The 24,002-nt window shown below is 48.9% G+C and overlaps 7 protein-coding genes across 7 annotated transcripts; 3 read left to right on the top strand and 4 right to left on the bottom strand.

Moving 5' to 3' along the window:
- Window positions 1-797: 797 nt before the first annotated feature.
- Window positions 798-1,196, bottom strand: BKA55DRAFT_684578 (uncharacterized protein; the record flags this gene model as incomplete). The annotated part of the gene is made up of 3 exons (XM_046198660.1): window positions 798-997; window positions 1,056-1,088; window positions 1,151-1,196. The coding sequence occupies 3 exons, from the start codon at window positions 1,194-1,196 to the stop codon at window positions 798-800; spliced, it is 279 nt and encodes a 92-aa protein (XP_046055130.1).
- Window positions 1,197-5,058: 3,862 nt separating this feature from the next.
- BKA55DRAFT_174062 (uncharacterized protein) lies at window positions 5,059-7,858 on the top strand. The gene is made up of 4 exons (XM_046185018.1): window positions 5,059-5,303; window positions 5,434-5,610; window positions 5,671-6,351; window positions 6,447-7,858. The coding sequence occupies exons 1-4, from the start codon at window positions 5,148-5,150 to the stop codon at window positions 7,425-7,427; spliced, it is 1,995 nt and encodes a 664-aa protein (XP_046055129.1). The 5' UTR covers window positions 5,059-5,147; the 3' UTR covers window positions 7,428-7,858.
- Window positions 7,859-8,817: 959 nt separating this feature from the next.
- On the bottom strand, window positions 8,818-10,845 carry BKA55DRAFT_589735 (uncharacterized protein; the record flags this gene model as incomplete). The annotated part of the gene is made up of 3 exons (XM_046194990.1): window positions 8,818-10,242; window positions 10,272-10,318; window positions 10,365-10,845. The coding sequence occupies 3 exons, from the start codon at window positions 10,843-10,845 to the stop codon at window positions 8,818-8,820; spliced, it is 1,953 nt and encodes a 650-aa protein (XP_046055128.1).
- A 265-nt stretch (window positions 10,846-11,110) lies between these two features.
- On the bottom strand, window positions 11,111-13,239 carry BKA55DRAFT_555175 (WD40-repeat-containing domain protein). Its single transcript, XM_046191626.1, has 6 exons — window positions 13,059-13,239; window positions 12,926-12,979; window positions 12,821-12,872; window positions 12,247-12,762; window positions 11,709-12,194; window positions 11,111-11,655 (listed from the first exon to the last, which is right to left on the bottom strand). The coding sequence occupies exons 1-6, from the start codon at window positions 13,093-13,095 to the stop codon at window positions 11,481-11,483; spliced, it is 1,320 nt and encodes a 439-aa protein (XP_046055127.1). The 5' UTR covers window positions 13,096-13,239; the 3' UTR covers window positions 11,111-11,480.
- An 835-nt stretch (window positions 13,240-14,074) lies between these two features.
- Window positions 14,075-18,310, top strand: BKA55DRAFT_501465 (XRN 5'-3' exonuclease N-terminus-domain-containing protein; the record flags this gene model as incomplete). The annotated part of the gene is made up of 3 exons (XM_046186829.1): window positions 14,075-14,378; window positions 14,429-15,742; window positions 15,798-18,310. The coding sequence occupies 3 exons, from the start codon at window positions 14,075-14,077 to the stop codon at window positions 18,308-18,310; spliced, it is 4,131 nt and encodes a 1,376-aa protein (XP_046055126.1).
- Window positions 18,311-18,622: 312 nt separating this feature from the next.
- BKA55DRAFT_534086 (signal peptidase subunit-domain-containing protein) lies at window positions 18,623-19,407 on the bottom strand (the record flags this gene model as incomplete). The annotated part of the gene is made up of 3 exons (XM_046189551.1): window positions 18,623-18,869; window positions 18,922-19,203; window positions 19,262-19,407. 3 exons carry the CDS (start codon window positions 19,405-19,407, stop codon window positions 18,623-18,625), a joined length of 675 nt encoding a protein of 224 aa, XP_046055125.1.
- Window positions 19,408-20,620: 1,213 nt separating this feature from the next.
- On the top strand, window positions 20,621-23,824 carry BKA55DRAFT_589732 (uncharacterized protein; the record flags this gene model as incomplete). Its single annotated transcript, XM_046194989.1, has 2 exons — window positions 20,621-21,705; window positions 21,757-23,824. 2 exons carry the CDS (start codon window positions 20,621-20,623, stop codon window positions 23,822-23,824), a joined length of 3,153 nt encoding a protein of 1,050 aa, XP_046055124.1.
- Between the last annotated feature and the right edge of the window lie 178 nt (window positions 23,825-24,002).

Here is a 24,002-nt window from a genome sequence, read left to right as displayed (position 1 = left end):
GCATTGTCTCTCATTGGCTGGCATTTAGCTCTTAACATATCCCTTACTTACCCTGAACAACCTCGATGAGAATGTTCGTTGCTCACAAAAAGCTGAAAGAGTGTTTGTTCCTACCAGTTCTGACAAAACTAACAAACAATAAGCCAGCGAACTAGAAGCTATCAATTGAAGCATGTGTCGGTATCTACGGTACATTTGATCCCAATCCTGGTAAATTGGCACGACATATGTACTGCTTCCAAGGTACATCTGTATTTTTAATTGGTAGTATGTACTGATTCATGCACAAGCACCTCACGGAATAGCCAGGGTGACAACTCACACACCCCAAGTCATTATGCAGCAAACGTAGTTACACCAGCTTCAAGTACGTCCTAATAAAGCCATCGGCATTTCACGCATTATAATACGGGCTATACAGGCGGTGCGTTGTCCACTCTCGATGATTGGAGTTTCAACCCCTTCCCTTTGCCAGCATGGATGAATATCGAAATCTAACATGAATTCATCATTCTCTAACACCGGCCGCATGTCTTAAAAACATCAACATATTTATCCTTCGTATCTGTACCGCGTCATAATTCTCACATCAGAAAAGTTGATTTGACAACAAACCATATCATCCTGTATAGAACCCAAAGCTTAGGCATCGTCCTTGCAGCTAATATCTGCTACCACCACCCTTCATCGCTGCCGATGTCGGCGATCTTGCAACACTCAATGATGTAAATCACCTCACCTGAATCCCCCAGACAACCAATAACTAGAGTTGATTACCACTCTAACGTCTGTCCATTCTATGCTGCGCGTCCCATTGTTCCATAGCCCTGACCGCCAGTCTGCACGTTATCCGAGTAAATGCCAGGCGCAGGTCCTGTCGCAAAACGGCCCTCGCGTGCCTGTTCTCGGCGATCGTAGTAGATGTACTCAAGGTAGAAGGCATGGATATGACCTGGAAGGAAGCCAAGAAGGGTCAAGCAGATGTTGATGAATAGATCTGGGAAAGTTAGCGTGTGGCTGCAGCCAGAGAGAGAGATGTTACATGCCCATTCCACATCCTGCAACGGCCCAGACGCCGATGGGAGGGACTGCGACTACATTAGTTTTGTTTCCATTTGAATTGTGCGATCAGGAGGAGTCTGTGGCTCACAGAAAATCGTGATGAGGATAAGGAAGACGGCAGAAATAGCGCCCATGGTTGCGACTTGTTGATGCAAGGTTGGGAGAAGTTTGGAGATGGTTGTGTAGGTGACCAAAAAAAGTCGCGAGTTCTCGTTCTGACAGCTGAGAGACGATTGCAGCAGAAAGAAAAAGTCAACAAGCAAGGTCGTCACAGAAGTCGTTAATAAATTTGCGCCGCGTAACTACTACCAGGTAACGTGAAGCCTTCGCTACCTGGTAAGAAGTCATCTATCCTTGACTGTAACGCCGGAGAAGCTACCTATGACGTAGGCCACGTCGGCATAAAATGTGCCGTGACAGATCCTAAGGAAACCGTCTTGTGGCGAAGCCTACAGAACATTAAGGTAGACTGATATTTTCTTCGAAAAAAAGTCGCTTACAAGCTTGATACTCTAGTCCAGGAGACCGACCCACAGCATAACATATTGAACGATGTAGCATGCAATGTATTTTCCAGGCATTCATTACCAGAAGTGCGCACGATCTCTGGTATGAGGAACCTGTACTGTCGTTGACCTATTAAATCCTGAATTCACTAGTGATTTTAACCAATTGGTAACAGCAAAGCCAGGCTAGACCACCACCAGCGTGACAATGCTCAGAATGTCACTGTCACCTGCATCATGTTGTTCATATCACAACGGTTCCTGTCTTGATTAGCACTTTAATGGAATGTAGAGTTGCAACGATTCTTACATGCCCATCCCTCTCTAGCCAACGCTACTCTCAACAGTCAGTGGAGGTGCATTGATGCGCGAGCATGTGATGAGCGGTGCCCGGACAGATGTTGTTGGCTTATAGGTTTCAGCTGCCGAAAGTCTAGTTTTCAAGACGAAGGAGGTGGCTGAGCTCCAGGGGATAGGTCGTTGATATCAGACGAGCCTCTCGTCACTTATCGAGTCTCGCAGAAGTTGATAACTTACCTAGTCTCATTGACTTATGTTGAGAGAGACTCCCCTTAATTAAAAAGCACCCATAAGGCACGTTACCTGTTCACCTTCACCTTAGTAAAGTACAATTTTATTATTATTTTTATTATTTAATTTTATTAATTTTAATTTATTTTTAATTTATTTTACAGAACTCAACTGCGTGCTCAGGTCCAGTGTAATGTAAATGAGAAATGCTCTTGCTTGGAGAATAATATGTATATATAGATATGTTATTGTGTTATGTTAAAAAAAAAACACTCTTATCGTGTTATCTTGCTTGCGTGCCTTTGGCTTCACTTTTTGTGCTGCTAGATTGGTATTTTGATATTGAAATATAGATATGTATATATAGACTAAATTATTGTATCCTTGCTTTTGGTTGGAAGAATGAGTAGCCATTCTTAGAGTGTTTGGTCACCTCGTAAGCCTTTTCTATTTCTGCTCTCGCGTCAGTAGCCGTCGGCCACTGAACGTCGTGACCATTTCAAAGATGGACCTGAGGTACTGATACCGAGGTGAACCCTTAAATGGTGTTATTGCAATCCTTGTTAGAACACCACACCAGCCAGAACTCAGAAATATCCCCTTGCCTAGCATAGTGATACTCTGGTATGACTGACCTTATCATCTTGTGGTCCCGAAAGAAAGAGCATGTTATTGATGGACGACGTTTCTATGGCTATATTTATAAATAGCTGGGCTGATATTGGATAAGGTAGTCACATAATCTCGCTACTCTAAGTGGGCAGCACTCTCAGAAGTTGGATTGGATTTATCTGTGTCCTGGCTTCATGAACCCCTAATGAACTACGAGGACTTGCGGCCTGTTTCGGTGAACTTGCTTGGCTATCGGCCCTCGCCCCGGGATTTTAAGATACGGATTATGACCCCTGATCTTCATGGGCGATGTTGTCCGTCCCGTAAAGCCGCTCAACGTTTACCCGGCCAAACAGGCTCATCAATTAACCTTGGATATTGGTGCAGAGTACACAACATAAAAGACAAAATGTGCAGATATGATTTTCTCTCAAGTTAACCTGTTTGATGAAATTCGCTTTGTTCAAAGTCAATATTTGGAAGATCCAAAGTCAAATGGTAGCAGAAAAGAGAAGAGATGAGGGGGGTCTGCATCATTGTGGACTGACTGATGTAGCTGGAGCGAGGTTGATGACGCCTCACCTCAAGGCGGTAAATCTGTTTCCGCGCACGGGTGGGACTGTCATATGCAAGGCCATCCTGCCTGATTGATGATGATGGATTTCTGCTATTCTTATAGTTCCTACTAAGTTAGGTCATTATCAAAGTGCGAGAGTGCAAGGCAGATGAGAGTGAATCATAAGCGTTTGGAGAGTGTCTTGTCTAGGTAGTTGGATCAGTGCAGCAAAACAGAATTGAGGTCGGAGCAAACTCCGATAATGAGGCTGACACTGTTGATGGTGTTGGTTACCCTGCCTGAGCGGAGATTGCTGTTGGTAGAGCGACTACAACATCGACAACTGACAGATTAATAACAGTAATAAAGATGGTCAACCATACACACATGGAACTCAAATCTCAGTCTCGACATTGAATTGAGTTGCTGTAGTTTTATTGTCAATGCGTGTCGAATCTATCTCAGCAACTTCACATCCATTCCTTTTCCTCAGCACCTCAGTCATGTAGTGTGATACGCACCGTGAAATGTGGTTGGTAATGGTACGCGCGGTCGCTGCGAGAAATCAGCGGGTTGGGTAAAAGGATGCCCAGCTTTTACTGAGGTACATAGACGGGTTGGGAGGACGAATTAGGAACTGTCAAAAACGTGGAGTATGGGCGGTAGGGTTACTTAGGTATAGGTAGTCTTGGCGAAGGTATTCATGACGATATTGATGTGTTGAACGGAATAGCAAGTTTTAAATCATCAAGCTGAGTTTGAGGTGGTAGGATTCGGACGCATCGGAAAGTGAAGATTTTCAAGCTGGCTTAGAATTGTCCTAACTCAAGGGCGGCTGCGTTAGGATCTTTTATTAATATATCATTCTCACGAGTCGGAACATGTTCATTTTACAAACAAAGCTTCCGAGAGCGGCCTTACCAAGTCAAGCTTCTTGAATAAGGTACCTTGAAGAACGTTTACAGAATATTGGTCAGTCAAACCTTCATCAATTGACTTCAACGGTCAATAACTTAAGTATAGGGGTTTATCGAGACACCTCATTCTGAGCCGCCAAGGTGTCTAAAAAAATGGAAGAGTACCTATCTGGACAACTTAGTCGCCTCCCGTTTATAGTTCGCTAATTCAAAATACTACCTACCTAGGTAGGAGTGTATTGAAGCTGTGTTTTCCCTTGTAGGCGACTGTGGTTCCCTTTCTATAAGGCGCCATCCATGCTCAAGGCAAAGCAACCTGTGCTTGAGAAAGGCCAACATTGACTGGTTGATAATAGAACTTACTCAAAAGTTTGAGCTTCGATAGCAATAGGCATTTTTAACGTCTCCAAGAACGATAGCTTCCAACTAATTGCAAAATCTACATATCACAGATAATCGTTCAGGACTTAACGATGTATTATGCTGCCCATGAAGTTGAATTATCGCCTTCATTCATGTCCGGTTCCTTAAATAACCTGGTAGCGTGTGCTGACGCCCCCACTACATTACCTACCACATTACCTACGGGGCCTTGTCCCCTGGGAGAGAAAGCACCCGCCTCAGGCCCATTTCGTGTTTGGCACCAACTCCCCTGAAGGCTGAGCTGCCATTTCAACTACTGGCCACATCCACATCCGTTCCGCTTCCCGTCAACCTCCCGCTCACCCACCTCACGTATACCTTTCTACCTCTTTCATCGCAAGCTGGCCGGGCCACGGGCTAGTTGCACATAATATTTGTTTGCCTTTCGAGTGTTTATCACTACGACGATCTCAAGGAATCCACGAGGTCACCTCGTAGTTCGCCGCTGTCGCCTCGTCTGCGCTGCCAGCAAATCAGACACTGATTCTTCTCACCTCCAAACTCGCAGCCGACCCTCGTCCGATCGATTCCGCCGCGAACATGGCTTCACAACAGCTTCCTCAGCTTAACATCGATCGATACGTTGTCATCCATGTTGCGACTACCTGCGACGAGCACGGCGTTTATGTGACAAAAGACTCGGCCGAAGTAATTGAGCTTGGTTGGATCTTAGTCGACGCAAACTCACTTGAGGAGGTGAGAAACACCACCCTGTCCCTGCCAGAAAAGCCCCCCCAAAATTTTCCTCCTGTTCCAAATTCTTCTTCAAAGACATTTGATACTTCCATATAATACACAGATTGCTGACTAGCCCTTTCACTGCCAGATCACCCATGAGAGCGTCCTCGTCAAGCCCGTCAATACTCCCATTACACCCCTCTGCAGTAAGTTTTCTTACGCTAATGGCTCAACCTTTCCATTGCATATGCTCCACGCTGCTCTCCTTCGCCCACACAACTGCACCGAATACCAAAGTCCAACATTGCTGGCCTTTCCTGTCGAGGTAAAATATTTTAGCTAACCCACTGTTTTCGCAGCGAGCCTGACAACCTTGACTTGGGAGCATGTTCGAAACGCTGGTACCTTTAGAGACGCTATCACCCGATTCGATACATTCGCTACCGAGTACTTGACCTCCAAGAACCTCGATTTCGTCTTCGTCACTCTTGACGCATGGGATCTCCGTGTTCAGCTACCTCGCGAAGCCCGCGACAAGGCTGTGGTTCTCCCTCCTTACCTGCAGCACTCACGCACTTTCGATCTCCGCACCGAGTACCAGCGCTGGCAGCAACACCACCCCGAGTCTCTGCCATTCGGACCTTCGATGCTCTCCAACATTTGCGCCGCTCTCGAAGTCGAGCCCGTTCAGTCGAGTGCTCCAATTAAGCACAACCTTCCATTCCACCTCCAGGCTCTTGCCCCTGCCTCGCCACGACGTGCAATGGAGGAGGCTGTCACTCTTGCCCGAGTCCTCCGCGGGTTGATCCGTAAGTCGCAGCCTCCCCAGGAGCATCCCGATGTCTTGACTCGGCCCATGGATGCCCGAGCCGATGTTCGAGCTTTTCTCTCGGAGAGGAGTAAGGTTCTTCACATGTCGGGACTTCCCCACGATACTACTCAGTCCGAGCTCGAAAGTTGGTTCACTCAGTTTGGTGGCCGACCCATTGCATTCTGGACTCTTCGAACCCCTGAACAGCATAAGCCCACCGGCACCGGATTTGCCGTATTCTCTTCTCATGAGGAGGTAAGTCTAATGATTCCCTTCTTAAATTTCATCTTGCGCCATTTCCATCTGTTTGGTCGCCAATTTGTGTCATCTGTCATGCTAATCAATTATAGGCCGCCGAAAGCCTTTGTATGAATGGTCGTGCCCTTAATGAGAAGGCCATTGAGGTCTCGCCCTCCTCCAGCCGTGTCCTCGACCGCGCTCAGGACATACTGACTCCTTTCCCTCCTAGCAAGAATCGCCCCCGGCCTGGTGACTGGACCTGCCCATCTTGCGGATTCTCCAACTTCCAGCGTCGAACTGCTTGCTTCCGATGCTCGTTCCCCGCTGTCGGCGCCGGCCCCTCGAACGATATGGGCGGCGGCAACAACAATTACGGAGGTGGATATGGTTATGGACCTCCTGCTATGATGCCCCCCCCTCCTCATGGTGGTCACCACGGGCCTATGGGCCATGGCGGTGGTCGTATGGGTGGTAGCGGTGTGGTGCCTTTCCGTGCCGGTGATTGGAAGTGTGGTAACGAGGTCTGTGGCTACCATAATTTTGCGAAGAACGTTTGCTGTCTCCGATGTGGTGCCAGCCGCGCAGGCGCAGCAGTTGTTGCTGATTCTGGATACCCTTCTCCCATGGACAATGCCTCTCAGTACGGAATGAACCAGGGATCTATGGGAGGTGCTCCAGGACCCGGACCATTCGGCTCTGGTAGCTCTTTCGGCGGCTCTGGTGGTGGCTACAATCAACAACACTTTGGAGGCCCCCCCAGCCACTACCTCCCCTCTGGTCTCGGAGGTGGTGCTGCCGCCTATCCTAGCTCCCTGAACACCCACGGCAGTTTTGGATCTGGGCCTGCTTCCCATGCGGCTGGTCCTTTCGATAGTCGTGCTGCTGAGGCTGCGTTCCAGTCAGCCACCAATGGACCTGCATCTGGTGGACCATCTAACAACTTTTATAACAATAACGCCAACAACAACGGTGGCAATACTGAGAATGACCCCTTTGCTTTCCTCTCCAGCGGCATTGGGGGGCTTTCAGTTAGCGGAGGAGATGGCCGCCAGAACGGTGGTTCTGCCCCTCCTAACAAGTCGCCTGCTTAAACAGTAAAAGACTGTTACAGCCGATCCGCTGTGTGTACCCTGGATCACCCCTCCATGCATATGGACCCGGGTGATACGTGTCGCTTTATTTTTCGCGAAATTTCTTTGATGACGAACATAGAACATTTGTGACTGCAAACCCTGTGCAATCAGATCTATCAAAGGAAAGGTGGAACGGTGTGTGTATTGGTTCGGAAGGTCTGGTCGGAGTGACGGATAATTGATTATAAGGCGGGATGTGTTACAAAATTTCAAAGGTTGGGAAGACAAAAGTGACTTGATTACTTTACTGGGACCAGGGCCTCCTTTCTCTGGTGTTGCCGGTTGAGTCCATATGGTACGGGCTTTGCTTACTGGGCCGCTGTCTGTTTTATGTTTCACAAGACTGGAGACGACATGCCGCGGCTTTTCTTTTCCTCCTCTTGATATGAGAGTAAAGGAAGATCCGTAGAGCTGTTGGCGATCTGGTCTCTGGTCTCTGGGCTTCAGGGGCTGGTGGTGGTATTGCTGGAAAACGGTTACGGGGTTGGGTGCATAGCGAAGGGGAGTGTGTACGGATATTTCTTGGCCTTTGTCTGACTCAGTTATCCAGTTCACCAAAGTCGGCGGCTCATTACCCGACAAACTAACTGTTTTTCTCTATTACCTGTCTCTCATATCTACCCCCATCTTCTGGTTATGCCGTTGTCACTCATTCTCTCCAATATGAGTCTGACATTGTCTTTCGTTGCTCAGTTGTCTTGATAATCTCTGCATCTTTTTACCTTCATCTGATTTTACTTGGGACGCGCAGGTGCTGGGGAGCTGGACGGAGTGGCTAATAGGAACCTAGGCCACGGTAGGGAGGAGTCGGGGTGTCAAAATGGACGTTATGTCCCATGGGCTGGCTAAGGCTGCATCTTTGCTGCTCACAGGAGCTGACGGTGTGGGAGCCTGGCGCCAGTTCTACCTAGGCATTATCTGGATTCCTTACAGTTCTACTAGGGACTATGGCTTTGTCCACACAGTAGGGGTCAGGAAGTTGGCTAGGCAAGATCGATTAGGCTGGCTGCTATGGCTGTTGAAGGTTGTCATTTATTTCATCTACATATTGTATTTCTTCCTCATTGAACTCCCTCTCATGATCGATAGGTAATTCTTTAGACATCAACTCTCCCTGCTCGTCGCATTATGTCTTGCATACTAGATTAATATAGGATGCTCAAGAATTGCTTTGACTTATAATCCTTTTTTCCCCTCTTTTTCCTCCGCTGAAGGTCAGCCGATGATGGGTGACTGATCAATAGTTGTACAAGGATTCGCTATTCATTCGTTGTCTAACACAGGACGATCTCTATGCCATGCGTTTTGAAGTTGCACGGATCCGTCGTACCTTCATTCCTCCATAACCCTACTGCCCATTGTTGTTCGAGTTGTTACCGGCAGCCTGGTTCTGGAAACCCATCGTACTGGGTGCGACGGTGGAAGGGGGGTGACCAGAGCTTCCATTGGCAAACCAGATCTCCCAAATCTTGGCCATTTCGTAGTCGGCATCATTCACTTCGGGGTTTGAGTTGACGAAGAGCTCGCTGAGCGTGGTGTTCCAGGCCTCAATCTCCTCTCTCTGAACAGGGACGTCCATCCCGCCCATCATCTCAGCGACTTCGTCAGCAGAAATTTCCTGATTACCGACACGAATTGCCTCTCCACCAGCTAATATGTCGCTCATGGTATCGTCAGCTGATGAACTTTCGTTAGGTGTGGCGGGCATGCGGTATCCACGGTTGATCTCGGTGTTGATGTCGTATTCGCCGTCGCTCTCGTCGTCGGCGTCGTCGGACTCCCTGTCCCAGTCTTGGTCCTCGTTGTCAACTGATGACCAGGCCATAGCGCGGAGGTGCTCATCCGAGTCATCGTCCTTAATCTCTTGTTGCTGTTCGGGGGTGAGTTCATTCCAGCGTTTCTTGAGAGCGTGCTTGCGCTGCCAATGGTGAGTGTTGTCGGCTTTGTTGAGCTTCTCCTCTTCATCTGAGATATACATCTCTTCTTCGGTAGGGACGAGGTTCTCTCCCGTCTCAAAGTCGATGTAGCCCCATATCATCATTTGAGTGATGTGGTCTTCCAGATGGAGTCCACGGAAGACCGCCTCGATCGGTAAGATCTCATCAGGGCGTCCAAGATGACGAATCCCTTTTCCCCAGCCTTCCAGATGACCAAGGCCAACCTGGTGGACGGGAACGCCATAAGCCGAGGGGTAATTTTCTTTCTTAATTAGAGCCCAAACAGATCGTGGGAGGCGCAAGTCGTAGCGAGCCTTGAGCTCCATGCATTCTGACATAGTTCTGTACTTCTGTCGCATGAGGCATTGCCATAGTGGATACAAACCTTTCTGGCCCATCATGAGCTTAACCATGTCAATGCTAATGGGATTGAAAAAGGGGTGTGTAAATGCCATGGAAAGCTTGACCATAAAGAACTGCGCATTATAGAGGTGGACGTCGGTCCAATACTTTCTGCTTCTCAGAAATAATTGTCTCTGGCGAGTAGTCGGGATTTCAAGTAGAACCCAGAGTCGGAGAAGGGTGCTGTGCATTGTATGTGGCATCCGAAAGCCCATGCGAGCCATCATTGCGATGATCTCGCGACAGTATCGATCGCGGCCGATGACCAACTCAAGGTACTTAAAACCAGGAATAAGTCGAATCTGGTTAGGGTTTGTCTTCTTGGTTTCCCAGCGGCCTTCAAGGAACCGAGCATCATGAGCACCCGAATTGCGGTCAGCTGGATCTTTGATGAGGGTTTTGCCATAGAGCTTCCAGTGGAAGACTTTCCCAGCCTCGGGCGCATTAGTGTCAATCCACATACGGATGCAGGAGAGCATATGTCCCGTAATCGCTTTTCGAAATGCAGGACTGGCGATATACAGACCCACGATGTCTCCGGGAGAGAGGTGCTTACCAATCTCAATGGCAAGCTCAAGGTTGCAGCAGAGAGCAGTGATGAGATCGAGACTGGTGTGCTTGAGACTTAGGGTGAGATGATCAACCTCATTCTCAATTTCGTAGGGATTATCTCCTTCAAAGAGACCATGAGCATAAGCTTTCGAGAACTTGACCCTCTTCGTGAAGCTCTGTTGGCTGTCAGGCTCCTTGATTTCGATATCAGGGCCCAAATCGATGTTTGTATCCATATATTCGTCTTCATGTTCATCATAGTCTTTAGGGTCGACGCCCATTGCGGCTAGTTCTTCGTTTGTGCGAGATTCGCGAGCAACTGCTTCCTCGAGGCGACGTCGCATGCCATCTGTTAGGAGATCAAAATGCCGCTCTGGATGAGTGAGGAGCTCATCTGGAGACTGGTCTTGGGCTTCAGCCTGGCTCTGAGGAGTCATTTGAGTGTTGACACCAGGCTGGGCCGTGTTGCTTGTGGTTGGCTGCATGTTGAGGGCATTAGGAGGGACGTTGTTTGGTGCAGATGGTCCTCCATCTGAATGAGGTGGGTTAGAAGCCATAAGGATTGCAAAGAAAGAACAGGCGAAGCGAAGAGGTGGTAAACGGTGTAGAGAGATTCGCGGCAGTGTGATTGTAGAGAAGATTGAAGTGGAAAATTGTAGGGCAAAGATGGTCGTGCTTCGTGGGCATGCCATGAGAGAATAGCCAGGCAGCCACTAACGACCGACTCGAACAATAGGGAATAAACAATACCTTAATTAACTAGTTAGGGTACCTAAGTTGCCGAAGGGAGAAGAGTCACCAGGTCAACTGAAGACAAGAGATGGACCGCCAGGTGCTGCCAGGTGCCCACAGTGTCACGCACTCGCGAGAAATTCGCGACGCTGCAAAGAGCCGGAGTACTGAAGAACAAACCACATTTTATTAATCCAGGGAGACACGTGAATAATTTGTCATCTCCTTTTAGGCCTCAAGCCCCTCAAGTACTTGTATGTCTGGTATTAGGATAAATATGTTGCCCCTCATCGCTGCTGGCATCTGTCTCTTGAAGCCACCGCCTCCAGAGCTGCTGCGTCTCCTCATCCTATGAAGACCGGAACTTCTCCACGAACTTCCACCTCACCTATCGGTCGAGCTCATCGACAGGCAAGTCGCCGTCGTCCTTCCCGACAATGGACTCGGCTACTTTCCAGATCTGCAGCAGATTGTCTTCCGCAGCACTTGCTACAAGCCAAGGCTCGTTAGGGTTCCAGCTGAAGTCAGCCAGATGGTTCGTATGACCGCCGTGCATGAAGAGCCTAGATGTATTAGCTTTTTATTGAGATCAACCTTTGGCAGCTTCCAGACGTACAATTCAGGGGGGCCATCATCCTGGTCGTCGGGCAATACCTCCTCGCCAACTCGTGAAAGATCCCAAAAGATAATTCTTCGATCATAGCTGGCACTTCCCAGGATACCGGCCTCAGTAGGATGCCAGGCTAGAGATGTGACAGCATCGTTATGACCTTCCAAAGTGTGGACCTTCTCCTTGACATTTCTGAGGTCCCAGATGCCGATCGTCTTGTCGGCTGAGGCGGTGGCCACGAGCACTTCCGAGTTGGGGTTGAACGCCAGAGCATTGATCGCATCAAGGTGGCCGCGCTTAGCAACAACTGCTGCCTTGGCGGTCTCACTGTGCCGTACATCAACAATTTGGAGAGTCTGATCGTCGGACACGGAACCGATGAAATTCTTTGAGATGGGATGATACTGAACGTCGTTGACGATCTGGGTGTGATGAGTGTACTTGCGAGAAGGGTTGAGGATTCTCGAATCACCCTTAAGGGTCTTCAAGTCCCTAAGCACAGTATGTTAGCGGAGCATTCTGAGTGTCTGTGACAAATACTTACCAAAGACACATTGTGGTATCCTCGCTACCAGACGCTAAACATCCCTCCTCATGAGGGTTCCAATTCAGACCGAAACCCTCAGCCTTGTGTCCAACAAGCTCGATCTGAGCATTGACCTTTCCAAGGGAAGTAGGTTGGAGAGGGTGCTTCGTTCGGTCGAATATGAGGATCTTGCCATCCACACAAAGAGTGGCGATGATGTCGGGGTTCTGAGGTTGATATCGAGCCTTGTTGACTTCTCCGGGATGCTCGATCTTCTGAACAATCTCGCACTTGATAGCAGCGACATCACCAGGCTTGCCGTAGCCACCAATCTCACCTCGCTCCTCATCATAGTCCTTGGGATTGGGCGCCACAGCCTTTGGAATCTGAACATCGGCAATCTGGAGAAAGTTGGGGCTCTCGTCTGAAGTGTGAGTGCCAAGCAGGAGGCGGTGAACTGAGTAATTCTTGCCCTCGGGCTCCTTGACGTCTGGGAACCATTGAACTGTAAGAGTAGGCCAAGTCAGAGCCGTTCTGGAAAATGAATGTTAGATCAAGAGCTCGAGGTAGTGACCAAAGACATATGACTTGCCCTAGAATCATATCATACAAGAACGGGCTGTTTTTCTTCCACGTCTTGTACTCTGTTTAGTGTTAGTACGATGAGTCCATATTTATGTCTTTGATTTCTCCATACCTTCATTAATCATGCGCTCGCCCTGATCATCATCTTCTTCGTGAGTCATTTCGACTACATTATTGTCAGTGCCTCTTTCTCTGCTGGTTTGGGATTACGGGCAAGTTTAATTGCTTGCGAGGCGCAAACTCACTGTCCACATCGCGCTCCGCAGATTGAGCAGGTGCCATGGTAACTTTTCTTATTTGCTGAGTTGAGTATTTTGAGGTTGTTCAGAAAGTGAAGGAAATGCGTAAGATAAAGGTAAAGGGAAAGTACCAAGCAAATTGTTGGTGGTAAGAAATTGTGTGCACGGCTGAGGATGATGAGTGTAGTTGACCAGGAAGGCTGAAAAGTGAGGTCGCGTCGCGCGTAAAGTGATAGACAGCACCTAGCAACGGTGAGCCACAGCGAGTGGAAGATCCTGTGGCTTGAGTACCCCACAATCTGCCACGGGCAATTGACTCACAGCGGGGAGCAGAGCAATTGAGGCACATGTGCAGTACTCCATTTGACACCCAGAACAGCAGAGACAGGAGGTACTGTAGATGTAGATCGCTGGGCCCCTCCATCACAGGTTCAGAGCCCCACCATCTCGCCGTAGGTCCTGGGTTCCCTCCATGACTGTTCGACTTCGGGATAACACGATTCGGCTTAACCTTCACCTTCTACCTCATAAACTCTCACAGAACGCGACGGTCTCCTACAATACTGCCCATCTTAAGGAGTATTGTATAGCATCACTTGCTGAGATCTCATCGCTCAGCTGTAGCATCATCCGTCCACAGATTGTTTGGCGCCACGTTGAATTACTGTCTTGTCTCGCGATCCTGTTGCCACAGGATTTTCCACGTTTTCCGCCCAGTTTCCCAGGGGTGTGTTCCAAATACAACATCACTTTCACTACATTCGACATTTTGTGTGGACTGGAAACTGTCCACAGCCCGTCAAGATGGGGTGCGTATCTCTCGCTGCTCTTCATCCCTACCTCCAAGAGCTGATTCTTTTCGTCGCAGTGTCCCCAAGTTCTTCAGATGGCTTTCCGAGCGATATCCTGCCATTTCTCAACTCATCGCAGAGAACCGAATACCAGAATTCGACTGCCTTTACGTTCGTCGTCCGATCCCTCCTGTTATCCCTTTACGCATGCTGACCGTCGCCTAGCTCGATATGAATGGTATCATTCATAACTGTACCCACAAGGATGCGGGCGAGGATGTATCCTTCCGTCTTAGCGAGGAGGAAATGTTCATTCGCATATTCAACTACATTGAACATTTGTTTGGAAAGATTAAGCCCAAACAGCTCTTCTTCATGGCCATTGATGGTGTTGCGCCACGAGCCAAGATGAACCAGCAACGCTCTCGACGTTTTAGGACTGCCCTCGATGCTGAGAAGGCCCGTGAAAAGGCCATAAAGGAAGGTGTTGAAATTCCTAAAGAGGAACCTTTCGACAGCAACTGCATCACTCCTGGTATGTTAAATTTACCACGACAATCAATGACAGAATCTGATAAATTGCAGGCACGGAGTTCATGGCCAAACTATCCCAGCAATTGAGGTATTTCGTCAACAAGAAGGTGTCTGAGGACACAGACTGGCAGGGTTGTGAAATTGTGCTATCTGGCCACGAAGTCCCTGGCGAGGGAGAGCACAAGATCATGGAATACATTCGAAATGCTAAAGCCCAGCCAAACTACAACCAAAACGTCAGGCACTGTCTTTATGGCCTTGATGCTGATCTGATCATGCTTGGTCTACTCAGCCATGATCCTCATTTCTGTCTTCTCCGAGAAGAGGTTACATTTGGACGGGCTTCCAAGACCAAGTCCAAAGAACTTGAGCACCAGAACTTCTACCTGCTTCATCTTTGCATAGTGAGAGAATATCTGGAGATGGAATTTCAGGAGCTTCAAGAAGACGGGACCCTGAGCTTTCCCTTTGATCTGGAAAGAGTCATTGATGATTTTATTTTGATGGCGTTCTTTGTGGGAAACGATTTCTTGCCCAACTTACCCAGTTTGCACATTAATGAAGGTGCATTGGCGAAAATGTTCAGAATCTACAAATCCATACTGCCAAAGTGCGACGGATACATCAACGAGAATGGAGTTATCAATATGGAGCGACTACAGCGCCTCCTCGGCGAACTTTCCAAGACCGAAATCGATGCATTCGAGAACGACGTATCCGATGAAAAATGGTTTGCGTCGAAACAGATGGAAAAGAAACTCGAAAACAGAAACGCGGAAACCAAAGCGCCCAAAGGAGGTCAGCTAGTGATCACCTCAGCGCAGCGCGATTTATGGAAGCAAAAGATCCGACCCTACATTTCGAAACGCTCCGAACAACCTTTGGACCTCGGCACAAGTCTCAAGGCTGCCGATCGTAAGTTTGTTCAGGATTTGGCTGATTCCATGCATCTCCAGTGGTCCACTAAGGAGGACGATGAGGGGCATCGTCATCTGATCGTATCTTTCCCCCCAAAGGTCAAGGACGATGCCGATGAAGAAGAAGATGATGACGAGGAGGAGGAGGAGGGCAATCTAGCTGCTTATCGGGTAATGAAGACGTACGACAAGGCTTTGGTGATCGACTTGACCCCCGAAGATGCTCAGAAGCATTACGAGAAGCTCTACCAAGACAAGTACCAGGGCTGGAAGACAAAGTACTATCTCCAGAAGTTTGAAGAGTGGGCACCTGACAATTACGACAAGGAGCTTACAGCGCTTTGCGAGAACTACGTCCAGGGTCTTCAGTGGGTCTTGTACTACTACTATCAAGGAATTGCATCATGGCCTTGGTTCTACGGGTACCATTATGCACCACTTATTTCAGGTATGTAATATGGCGATATGGCGGTACATGAGTTCCTATAGCTGACAAAACGTAGATGTCGTCAAGGGTGTTGGTGCGGACCTCGACTTCAAAAAAGGCCAACCTTTCTTGCCATACGAACAGCTCATGGGTGTGTTGCCGGACCGGAGTAAGAAGATTGTCCCTAAGGTTTACCACGACCTTATGACGAATCCTGATTCTCCAATCATCGACTTCTATCCCCGAGACTTCGAGCTGGACATGAATGGGAAGAAAATGGACTGGGAAGCAGTCATCAAGATTCCCTTCATCGACGAGAAGCGCTTATTGGCGGCCATGGCCCCCAAAAATGAGTTGCTGGAACCCGACGAGAAGGCTCGTAACGGGTTTGGTGTTCCTCTGAAGTTCACGTATTCCCCCGAAGTTGATTTTGTGTATCCTTCACCACTACCTGGTGTTTTCCCTGAGATCCAGAACTGTCGCTGTATTGAGAATATCTTCGACCTTCCGGACATGGAGGGACTTGAATACTTGTCAGGCTTGACTAACGGTGCTTTGCTGAGCGTCGATGCACTGGCCGGCTTCCCTTCGCTGCATACCCTTCCGTATACCGCCCAACTCGTTGAAGGTTACGGTGTTAATGTATTCCAGGCGGACAGCAGAAACCCAAGCATCTGTGTCACACTGACTGAAACGGAGAATCGTACCAAGATAGAAACTTGGAAGGCCAAAATCGGCCAGCGATGCTTCGTTGGATACCCATTCCTTCAGGAAGCCAAAGTGATCAAGGTGCAAGACGAACTTTTCAGCTACGAAATGGCCGAGAACGGCAAAGACATTGTGACAAAGGACCACAATAACAGGGAGGCTGCCGACTGGGCCAAGGAAGCGGATTACCTGGAGAACTGGCATGCCAAGCGCTTGGCAATCACCATCGGACAGGTTGAGTGTTTGGTATATGTCCATATGCTGAAGGGTCTCATCCGTACGGAGGAGGGTGCCCTGATTAAAGAGTATGCTGAAAATCCTAGCCTGAGAAGCACCTATGCTGCGCAAACCATTGTTGACGAAGTCGTTAACGAAGACGAGCGCTTCATTGAAAAAGAGGCGTTGCCAATCGAGGAAGAATTCCCTCGTGGTACTCGTGCGTTCTTCCTGGGCGAGTACGCTTACGGCCGTCCCCTTGAAGTCGCTGCCCACGCCAACAACAAGGCTGAGATCGTTGTTTCGATGCTGAAGAACAAGGAACCGGACTTTGCGAAGCAAATCATCCATCAAGCAGAACGCTCCAATCCCTACACCCCTTCTTTTGCTGTTGCCAAGCAGTTGGGAATTCATCCTCTTGTCCTAAGCAAGATTACATCTTCCTATCAAATCATCAATTCTGCTGGACTTCGACTGAATTTGGGATTGAATTTGAAATTTGAAGGACGAAAGCTCAAGGTTTTGGGGTACTCAAGGAAGTCTCATACGGGCTGGGAATTCAGTGGCATGGCAATCAAGTTGATCGCTGACTACATGGTTGCCTTCCCCGATTTTTTTGCGGCCATCCAGAGAGAACCTCAGAAGAGCGAGGTTCTCGAAACAGATCTTTGGAATGACCCCAGTGTTGCTTCGCAGAGAGTCAAGGAGATTGTGGCCTGGCTCAAGAAGCAGGAGACCAGCAAGTTTGAGCGTGTTCCTTTAGAAGCTGAGCAACTCGACTCCGAGGTTGTCAAGGCCTTGGCTAATGTCGGCGAACAAATTCATGCTGCTTCTCAAGATATTGATATCAAGAAACTGCGTGGCGTTCCTCGTTCAGCGCTTCTCAAGCCGTCAGATGCTGAGATGGTGCTTAGCAGCCAGAACTTTGCCCTGGGAGACCGAGTCACTTACGTCTCTGCCGCTGGAAAAGTTCCTATCGCGACTCGTGGAACTGTTGCTGGTATCAGCCGCACAGCTACCGCCCTGCTTTTAGATGTTGTCTGGGATACATCGTTCATGAGTGGCACCACGCTTAACGAAAGAGCTCCTATGTTCCGCGGACAGACTGTGGCATCTTCTTCAGTCCTGAATACTACGAACAAACAAGTAATCTCAACCACAAGCAAGTCACAACAGCGACGACCAGTCATCGCTGCCCAAGGTGGATATGCGAATGTTGGCGTCACTCAGTATAAGGATGCTCCAGCACCTGGCCCGCTTCGCGGTGGGTGGCGCGGAGCCTTGAATGGCTCCAACTCTTCTGGACGAGGTCGAGGCAATGGCGCTCGTGGAGGTGCCCCTAATCTCATGCACAGCACCTTCGTATACCGGAATGGCCCCCCCGACGGCATGCCTCATGGCCAGGATGCTAATGGACACGGAACTCGAGGTAGAGGAGGCCGTGGTCGCGGTCGCGGTAACCATCATGGTTCTCCGGGTCCTGATGGGCACCACGGGGTAGAGGCTCCACAGGAACAGAGATATGGCAATGTTCCGCCACCAGCCAGCCTTGATTCACCTCGAGGCAGGGGCCGTGGACGTGGACGCGGTGGAAGAGGGCGAGGCGGGGCCAGCCGCGGACGAGGCAGTGGAGGAGGAGCTGCTGGTGATGGAACCCAAGGCTAGATGCCTAACAGCTTTGATCCATATCCATACTGGCGATGACGGATGGATTGTTCGTGATACCATGTCTTACAACATGATGTTTAAATGCTTGGATTGTTTGTAACATAGCCAGCGTTGGGATAAAAGTTGTGGATGTGAAAATGTATGATAGATAAAAGCTAGATACCTGTATCACGGAGTCATGAGTGCGAACAGATATTGTCAGAGAGAAAAGGCCTGTGGAGAGATACAATGGTTGTATTACCCAGGACACTGGACGTCACATTACACTATGAATGCATTTTTCGAGAACACAACTGTATTTGTCTAACATTAGTAGCTCTTTTTGGTAGTATCCTTCTTCTTAGTCTTGAGAGCAGGAAGTTGGAACTTGGGCGACTCTCCCCATTTCAAAGCCTTCCAGTGGCCTATATCCCGAGACTGATCCCAAGTTAAAAAACCAACCCACGGCTGAACATTGTAATGGAGCTTGAGCTTCACATCATCTGTCTCGGCGACCTTGCCACTGGGGTGGGTGATCTGATACTTCGGCTTCTGATTCTTGAGACCGATAAAGCCACTATAATAGCTTTAGGTTATGAACAGATACTTGTAAGTATACAGAGACTTACCGTTCAGGGTCAATGGACTTGCCCTCAGCGCTGCGCTTGAGCTTCTTCATCGCAACGGGTCCAATGTTCTGGAGATGATCGGCGCTGGGGTTTGTGATGATTTTATCCCAGATGACGGCCTCGTTGCTAGAGTTGTTGGGGCCAGGCCACTCGGCAGTGACATAGACAAAAACCTGCTTGGTATTCCATGTAAAGAGACTCCTCAAGTCAGCATCCAGGTTGAATCGAATGATGGCGTATTCCTCCTTCTTAGAGCTGTAGTAGTGCGGTCGGCCCTTCACACTGCAAGACGCAAAATAGTTAGTAAATAATATTCAATTCTAGAAGTAAGAAGACATACACTTGAGCGTTTGTCTTCTGGAATATGCCAGCATCGGGCGCCCGTGGAGCTAAGAGGTCGGACGCAGCGATGAAAGCCGCGACCACAAATGCGACAGTGGTAAAGAAACCAAAGGTGTTCTGAATACGAGTAAGAGAATTGTACATGGTGAGCTGTTGTTTAGCTGCAGTCGCAGCTTTTGCTCTCAAAGTGTTGTACAAATAGAAAAGGGGAGCTTGAAGGAGGGACGTTGACGATGTCGCGTCTTGGTGTTGAAGTTGTTGGAGCTACTGGCCACGTTTTGGGACGGACGGGACCTGCAGTCTAGGTGAGTGCTGGAGCCGTGTAGTTTCAGCCTTGTGATTGGGTCGCTGTGTGTTCTATGAACTCCACTGTTCAACTGGGCTGGACTCATTGAAGATATTTCGACATTCACACACTACTTTCAGTGTCACATCTTTAATAACATAGGTACCCAAACGAATACAACCTGTTGGGCCTCGTCAACCCATCAGATTGGACCCTGTGAGGCTGACATTTTGACAACTCAGTATTCCTACCTTACCTAACGTAGGTAGGTACCTACCCAGGCGCTTCAGATAAAAACCGGGACACTTTTACCTGTATTCCTCTGCTTGAGTTTCCCGATTTTTATCTGACCCACCTGCTGCTACCTTACCTAGGCAGTCACCACCTCACTACCCATATCTGGGCACCAAGTTTCTGCCGAAGTCGCACTAAATTAGAGCGAAACCCCACTAGAAGCCAGCGTTTAATGGTCTCGCTAGAACCGTCCATTCAAACTTGCACTGAACAACGGCCCCAATCATCAACGTCCCGCGAAGACAATTACACGATCCAAGAACTCCCGGTTCTTTACTCATGAAAATTTGTGCTCCTCCAAATACTTGACGATCCGGCCTGTAACTCAGGGAACCCCGACTATCTGCTGCACGAACTTCTAGCAGCTGTTGATGTCCGCCTCATAGCCTGACGCATCGTGAACTGCCAGGGTGAAAAGCTGGAGGCCCACGCACAGCCTTCGTCAATAGGTGACCAGTGGAGGAAAAAGGCTCGATGGGAGTGCGCATTGCTCTGCTTCCTTCCTTTCCATATCGCTGTGTCTTGCGCTGAGCTTCGCTCTAATTCGCTTTAGCCCTCTCGCACGCTATTACTCCAACGCCAACTCTTTCCCAGACTATGGGTAGGCTCTTTGTCCACTCTTGCGAAATTTCCCTGCTGACATGTTCTGGAGAGCTCCGGGTGACGAAGCGAAGATGAAATCACGGATTGTCAGTCTATTACTGCGCTTGCAAAAACTAGGACAGTTACTGATATCTAGTGCAGAGAGCGATCAATGACCAGAAACCGCGAAGCTCGATGGGTGGTGGGCAACCTACTGAATCGAGAAGTTACTATATTGAACCTCGAGATGATCGACCAAACAAGCGAGTCAAGCAATCCGTACCTGGATTATCCAATGCGAATGTGGCCCGCTACTTCCCTACGGGCCCTTTTCATCAACCACTAGAAGCAATCGAAGACGAAGAACCGCAAACCTCGCGACACAAGTATGACGGCTTGACCCGAGAAGACTCTATGGTCGAAACTATCGATAGCTCAAGCATTATCAGTCTCGGTAGGAATGCAGGAGCTACGAGCAACCAGCAAGAGTACCGGAATGTTCACCGTCAGAACAGCGTAAAACGTACCCGGCGACGACGGAGACACGAATCCAAAGCATCCTCTTCGCCTATCGAGATTGACGATACGACTGCTGTTGCGCACCGAAACCTTGCTCCTCAACCTTCACATCCCCCTGTGAGTCCAGACCACTTAGCTACAGAGAATGAGGACGGTCCGCCACCGGCCAACATTACGTCTGATGTCATCTCTCAGCCAAAGCGACCAGCAACAGAATACACCCAGAGTGCGCCAAAGCGATTCAAGGTCTTCCCACAGTCTGATGATGAGCTTGCGCCTGGAGCTCCCGCAAGCCGAGAGACTGTCAAGAAGCCTAGTTTCCCGAAGCTACTTTCTCAACCGCGACTCCAACGGGGTGACATACAGTCTACCGCATTCAAACCGACAAAAACTATTCCGGGGCGCGAAACCTTGCTTTCCAAGGGGCCAGCATTGAAGAACGTTTCCTTGGAGGCTGCGATCTGTGGAAGATACTCATTTTCTCCAGCAGACGATATTGAGCCAGTTACACTTCAACTTGGTCCAAGTGCTGCCGAGCCCATACATCAGAATAGCGGGAGCCTCTCCTGGCTCCAAGTTTTGCGGTCGTCAGTCAAACGTGTAAGACACAATAACACTAATAGCCCTATTGTTGTCATTAACCGCTCGTCGAGAGTATCTATCTCCTGCGGTACCCTTATACTCAAATTTGTCAGCGATACAGATGCCTCATTCTTTATTTGCTGGTTGCACGGTTTGCCAGGCCTCGTTCAATGCGACGTGTAAGTGCTTGTCGAAACTTCATGACTTCCTCATAAACTAATAATTCTCAGAGACAAGCTGGATGCAATATTCCGTCGCGTAAAGAAAGAGGCCGATGGTTGCAGGGCAAGCCCGGTGGAGGCATCCGATATATTCTTACTGGATGATAGTTATAGAGCCAACGCTGCCAGACCTCAACACCACAGAGATCCTTTCTTAGGGGATCCTGTCTCGCCTGGCCTTCCTGCCTCGAAACAAAGCAAGCTCAAGGACGGGATGCAGAGCATGTCTCAGCCAAAAGAGGACGTGCAAATAGAACCACTAGACACCGATGATTTGTATACAGGGCTCACTCGCAACCAAGGGCTCGAGACTCGGCACTTAACAAGAAGGCAATCTCCACAAACTCGACATGAAAGAACCCCGAAACCATGGACGGCTTGCAATCCTGGTTGGGAGAAGAAATGGCACAGATCTTTGGTGTGGCCTCCAACAGGAAAAAATCGGGCAACAGTTGATAAAGATGATATTCAACGGCTGGATGAAGGCGAATTTCTTAACGACAACATCATCAGCTTTTATCTTCGCTACCTACAAGACCAGCTTGAGAAAGAGCAGCCAGAGGTCCTAAAGAAGGTGTACATCTTTAGTACATTTTTTTTCGAGAAGCTAAGATCGAATCGCGGCAAGATCAATTATGATGGCGTCAAAGCCTGGACTGCCCGAGTCGAACTGCTGTCATACGAGTTCATTGTTGTTCCGGTCAACGAAAACGCGCACTGGTATCTGGCCATCATCTATAATGCACCTCGTCTTCTACAAGAGGTGAAAGCGGAGACAAAAAACAAAAAGCAGTCTTCAAGTCCACAAGATGCAATAATTGTTGAGGATAATGACCCGGTAATGGATCTTGTGGAAAATCCTCCTGCTGGAAGAAATTCTTCCATTGTGTCTATAGATGTCGCAGTTACCCGCTCAACCAGAAGCCGGGCAATTAATGACAGTAACTCTTCTCTAGTTGGTGACAAGCATACGGCGAACATAGTAACTCCTGGCAAAACGAGCAAACGAAAATCAACTGGAGGAAATCAGAAGTTCAGCACTGACGATCCAAAAATTATTACGCTCGACTCGCTAGGCTCATCGCATCCACCAACCTGCAGGTGTTTGAAAGACTATCTCGTTGAGGAAGCAAAGCACAAGAAGGGCTTCGAGATCGCTGGTGTACCCGGTGGCATGACTGCCCGGGGCATTCCGATGCAGGACAATTTCTGCGACTGTGGTGTTTATGTCCTGGGGTACATGGAAAATTTCCTGAAGGATCCAGACGAGGCTGTTCGAAGACTGCTTCACAAAGAAGACACTGAATGGGAAATCAACGCCCCTGAGATCCGTGCCAAGGTGAGGGATCTTCTCTTCGAGTGTCAAGAGAAACAGAATGAGCGTCTGGAAAAGGAAAAGGAGATGAAGAGGCAACGGAGGGCAACAAAGGGTCCCGTTTCTTCACCACAGATAGCTGCCTCTTCGCCACAGGTGCCTCGAAGAGAACCGGAGACACCACAAGTTAGTCGTTATGCAACAAGCCCGTCAGTAAACGACGCCAGTGGCTCGCCTTCTGAGGCGGCTCGACAAACAGGGACCACTTCTTCATATTTTGCAGTCGCTTCTGCAGAGAAGCCAGGCCAGCCTCAAACGCCCAAAAGAAATGATGAACCATCGCTCGTCCAACCTCTCAGAGAGGACTCGGGCAATGAGTCTAAGGCCTCTAGCTCAGGAGATGTTTATCATTCGGCTCGATCATCGCCTATCAATAGCGCACCACCTGTGCCTTCTGGTTTGACCACAGAAGGGTCGCGCGACGAGCGGACGCCCAAGCAGCCTTCAACACCTGAATTCGTACATAGATTACCAGACTCGCCCGACGACATGTGCCCAACAGCCACTTCATCTACTGTCAAGAAAACCAGTTCGCCACCGGTATCTCTAGTAACAAGACAACGTCCCTCGCCAAGATCTCAAGACAGCCAGCGAGTCATTCAGCTCGAGCAGACTGTTGTGAAAAGCATAGAGGACGAAATGCCACCTCCAAGAGGACCACAATATGATGGAGTTGATCAGTCTATCGACTTGACAGTATAAGATTGTCTGTCTTCGTTGGTGATGACACGACGGGTTTGCTTACGAGAATAGGCCGTTGAAGGGGGGTTGGTCCCTATAGCTATGTATGATTAAGATAATCCCAAGTGTCATATCATGTCACCACTACAGGTACCTAGGTTTCGGCTGCTTGGGGCATGAAATCGAAAGGGGAGGAGTT

The sequence above is a fragment of the Fusarium redolens genome (genome assembly GCF_020744475.1).
Source record: "Fusarium redolens strain MPI-CAGE-AT-0023 chromosome Unknown BKA55scaffold_2, whole genome shotgun sequence".
In the NCBI taxonomy this organism is placed as follows: Eukaryota; Fungi; Ascomycota; class Sordariomycetes; order Hypocreales; family Nectriaceae; genus Fusarium; species Fusarium redolens.
The sequence above is the reverse complement of the archived record's forward strand: the minus strand, read 5'-3'. Positions and strand labels throughout refer to the sequence as shown.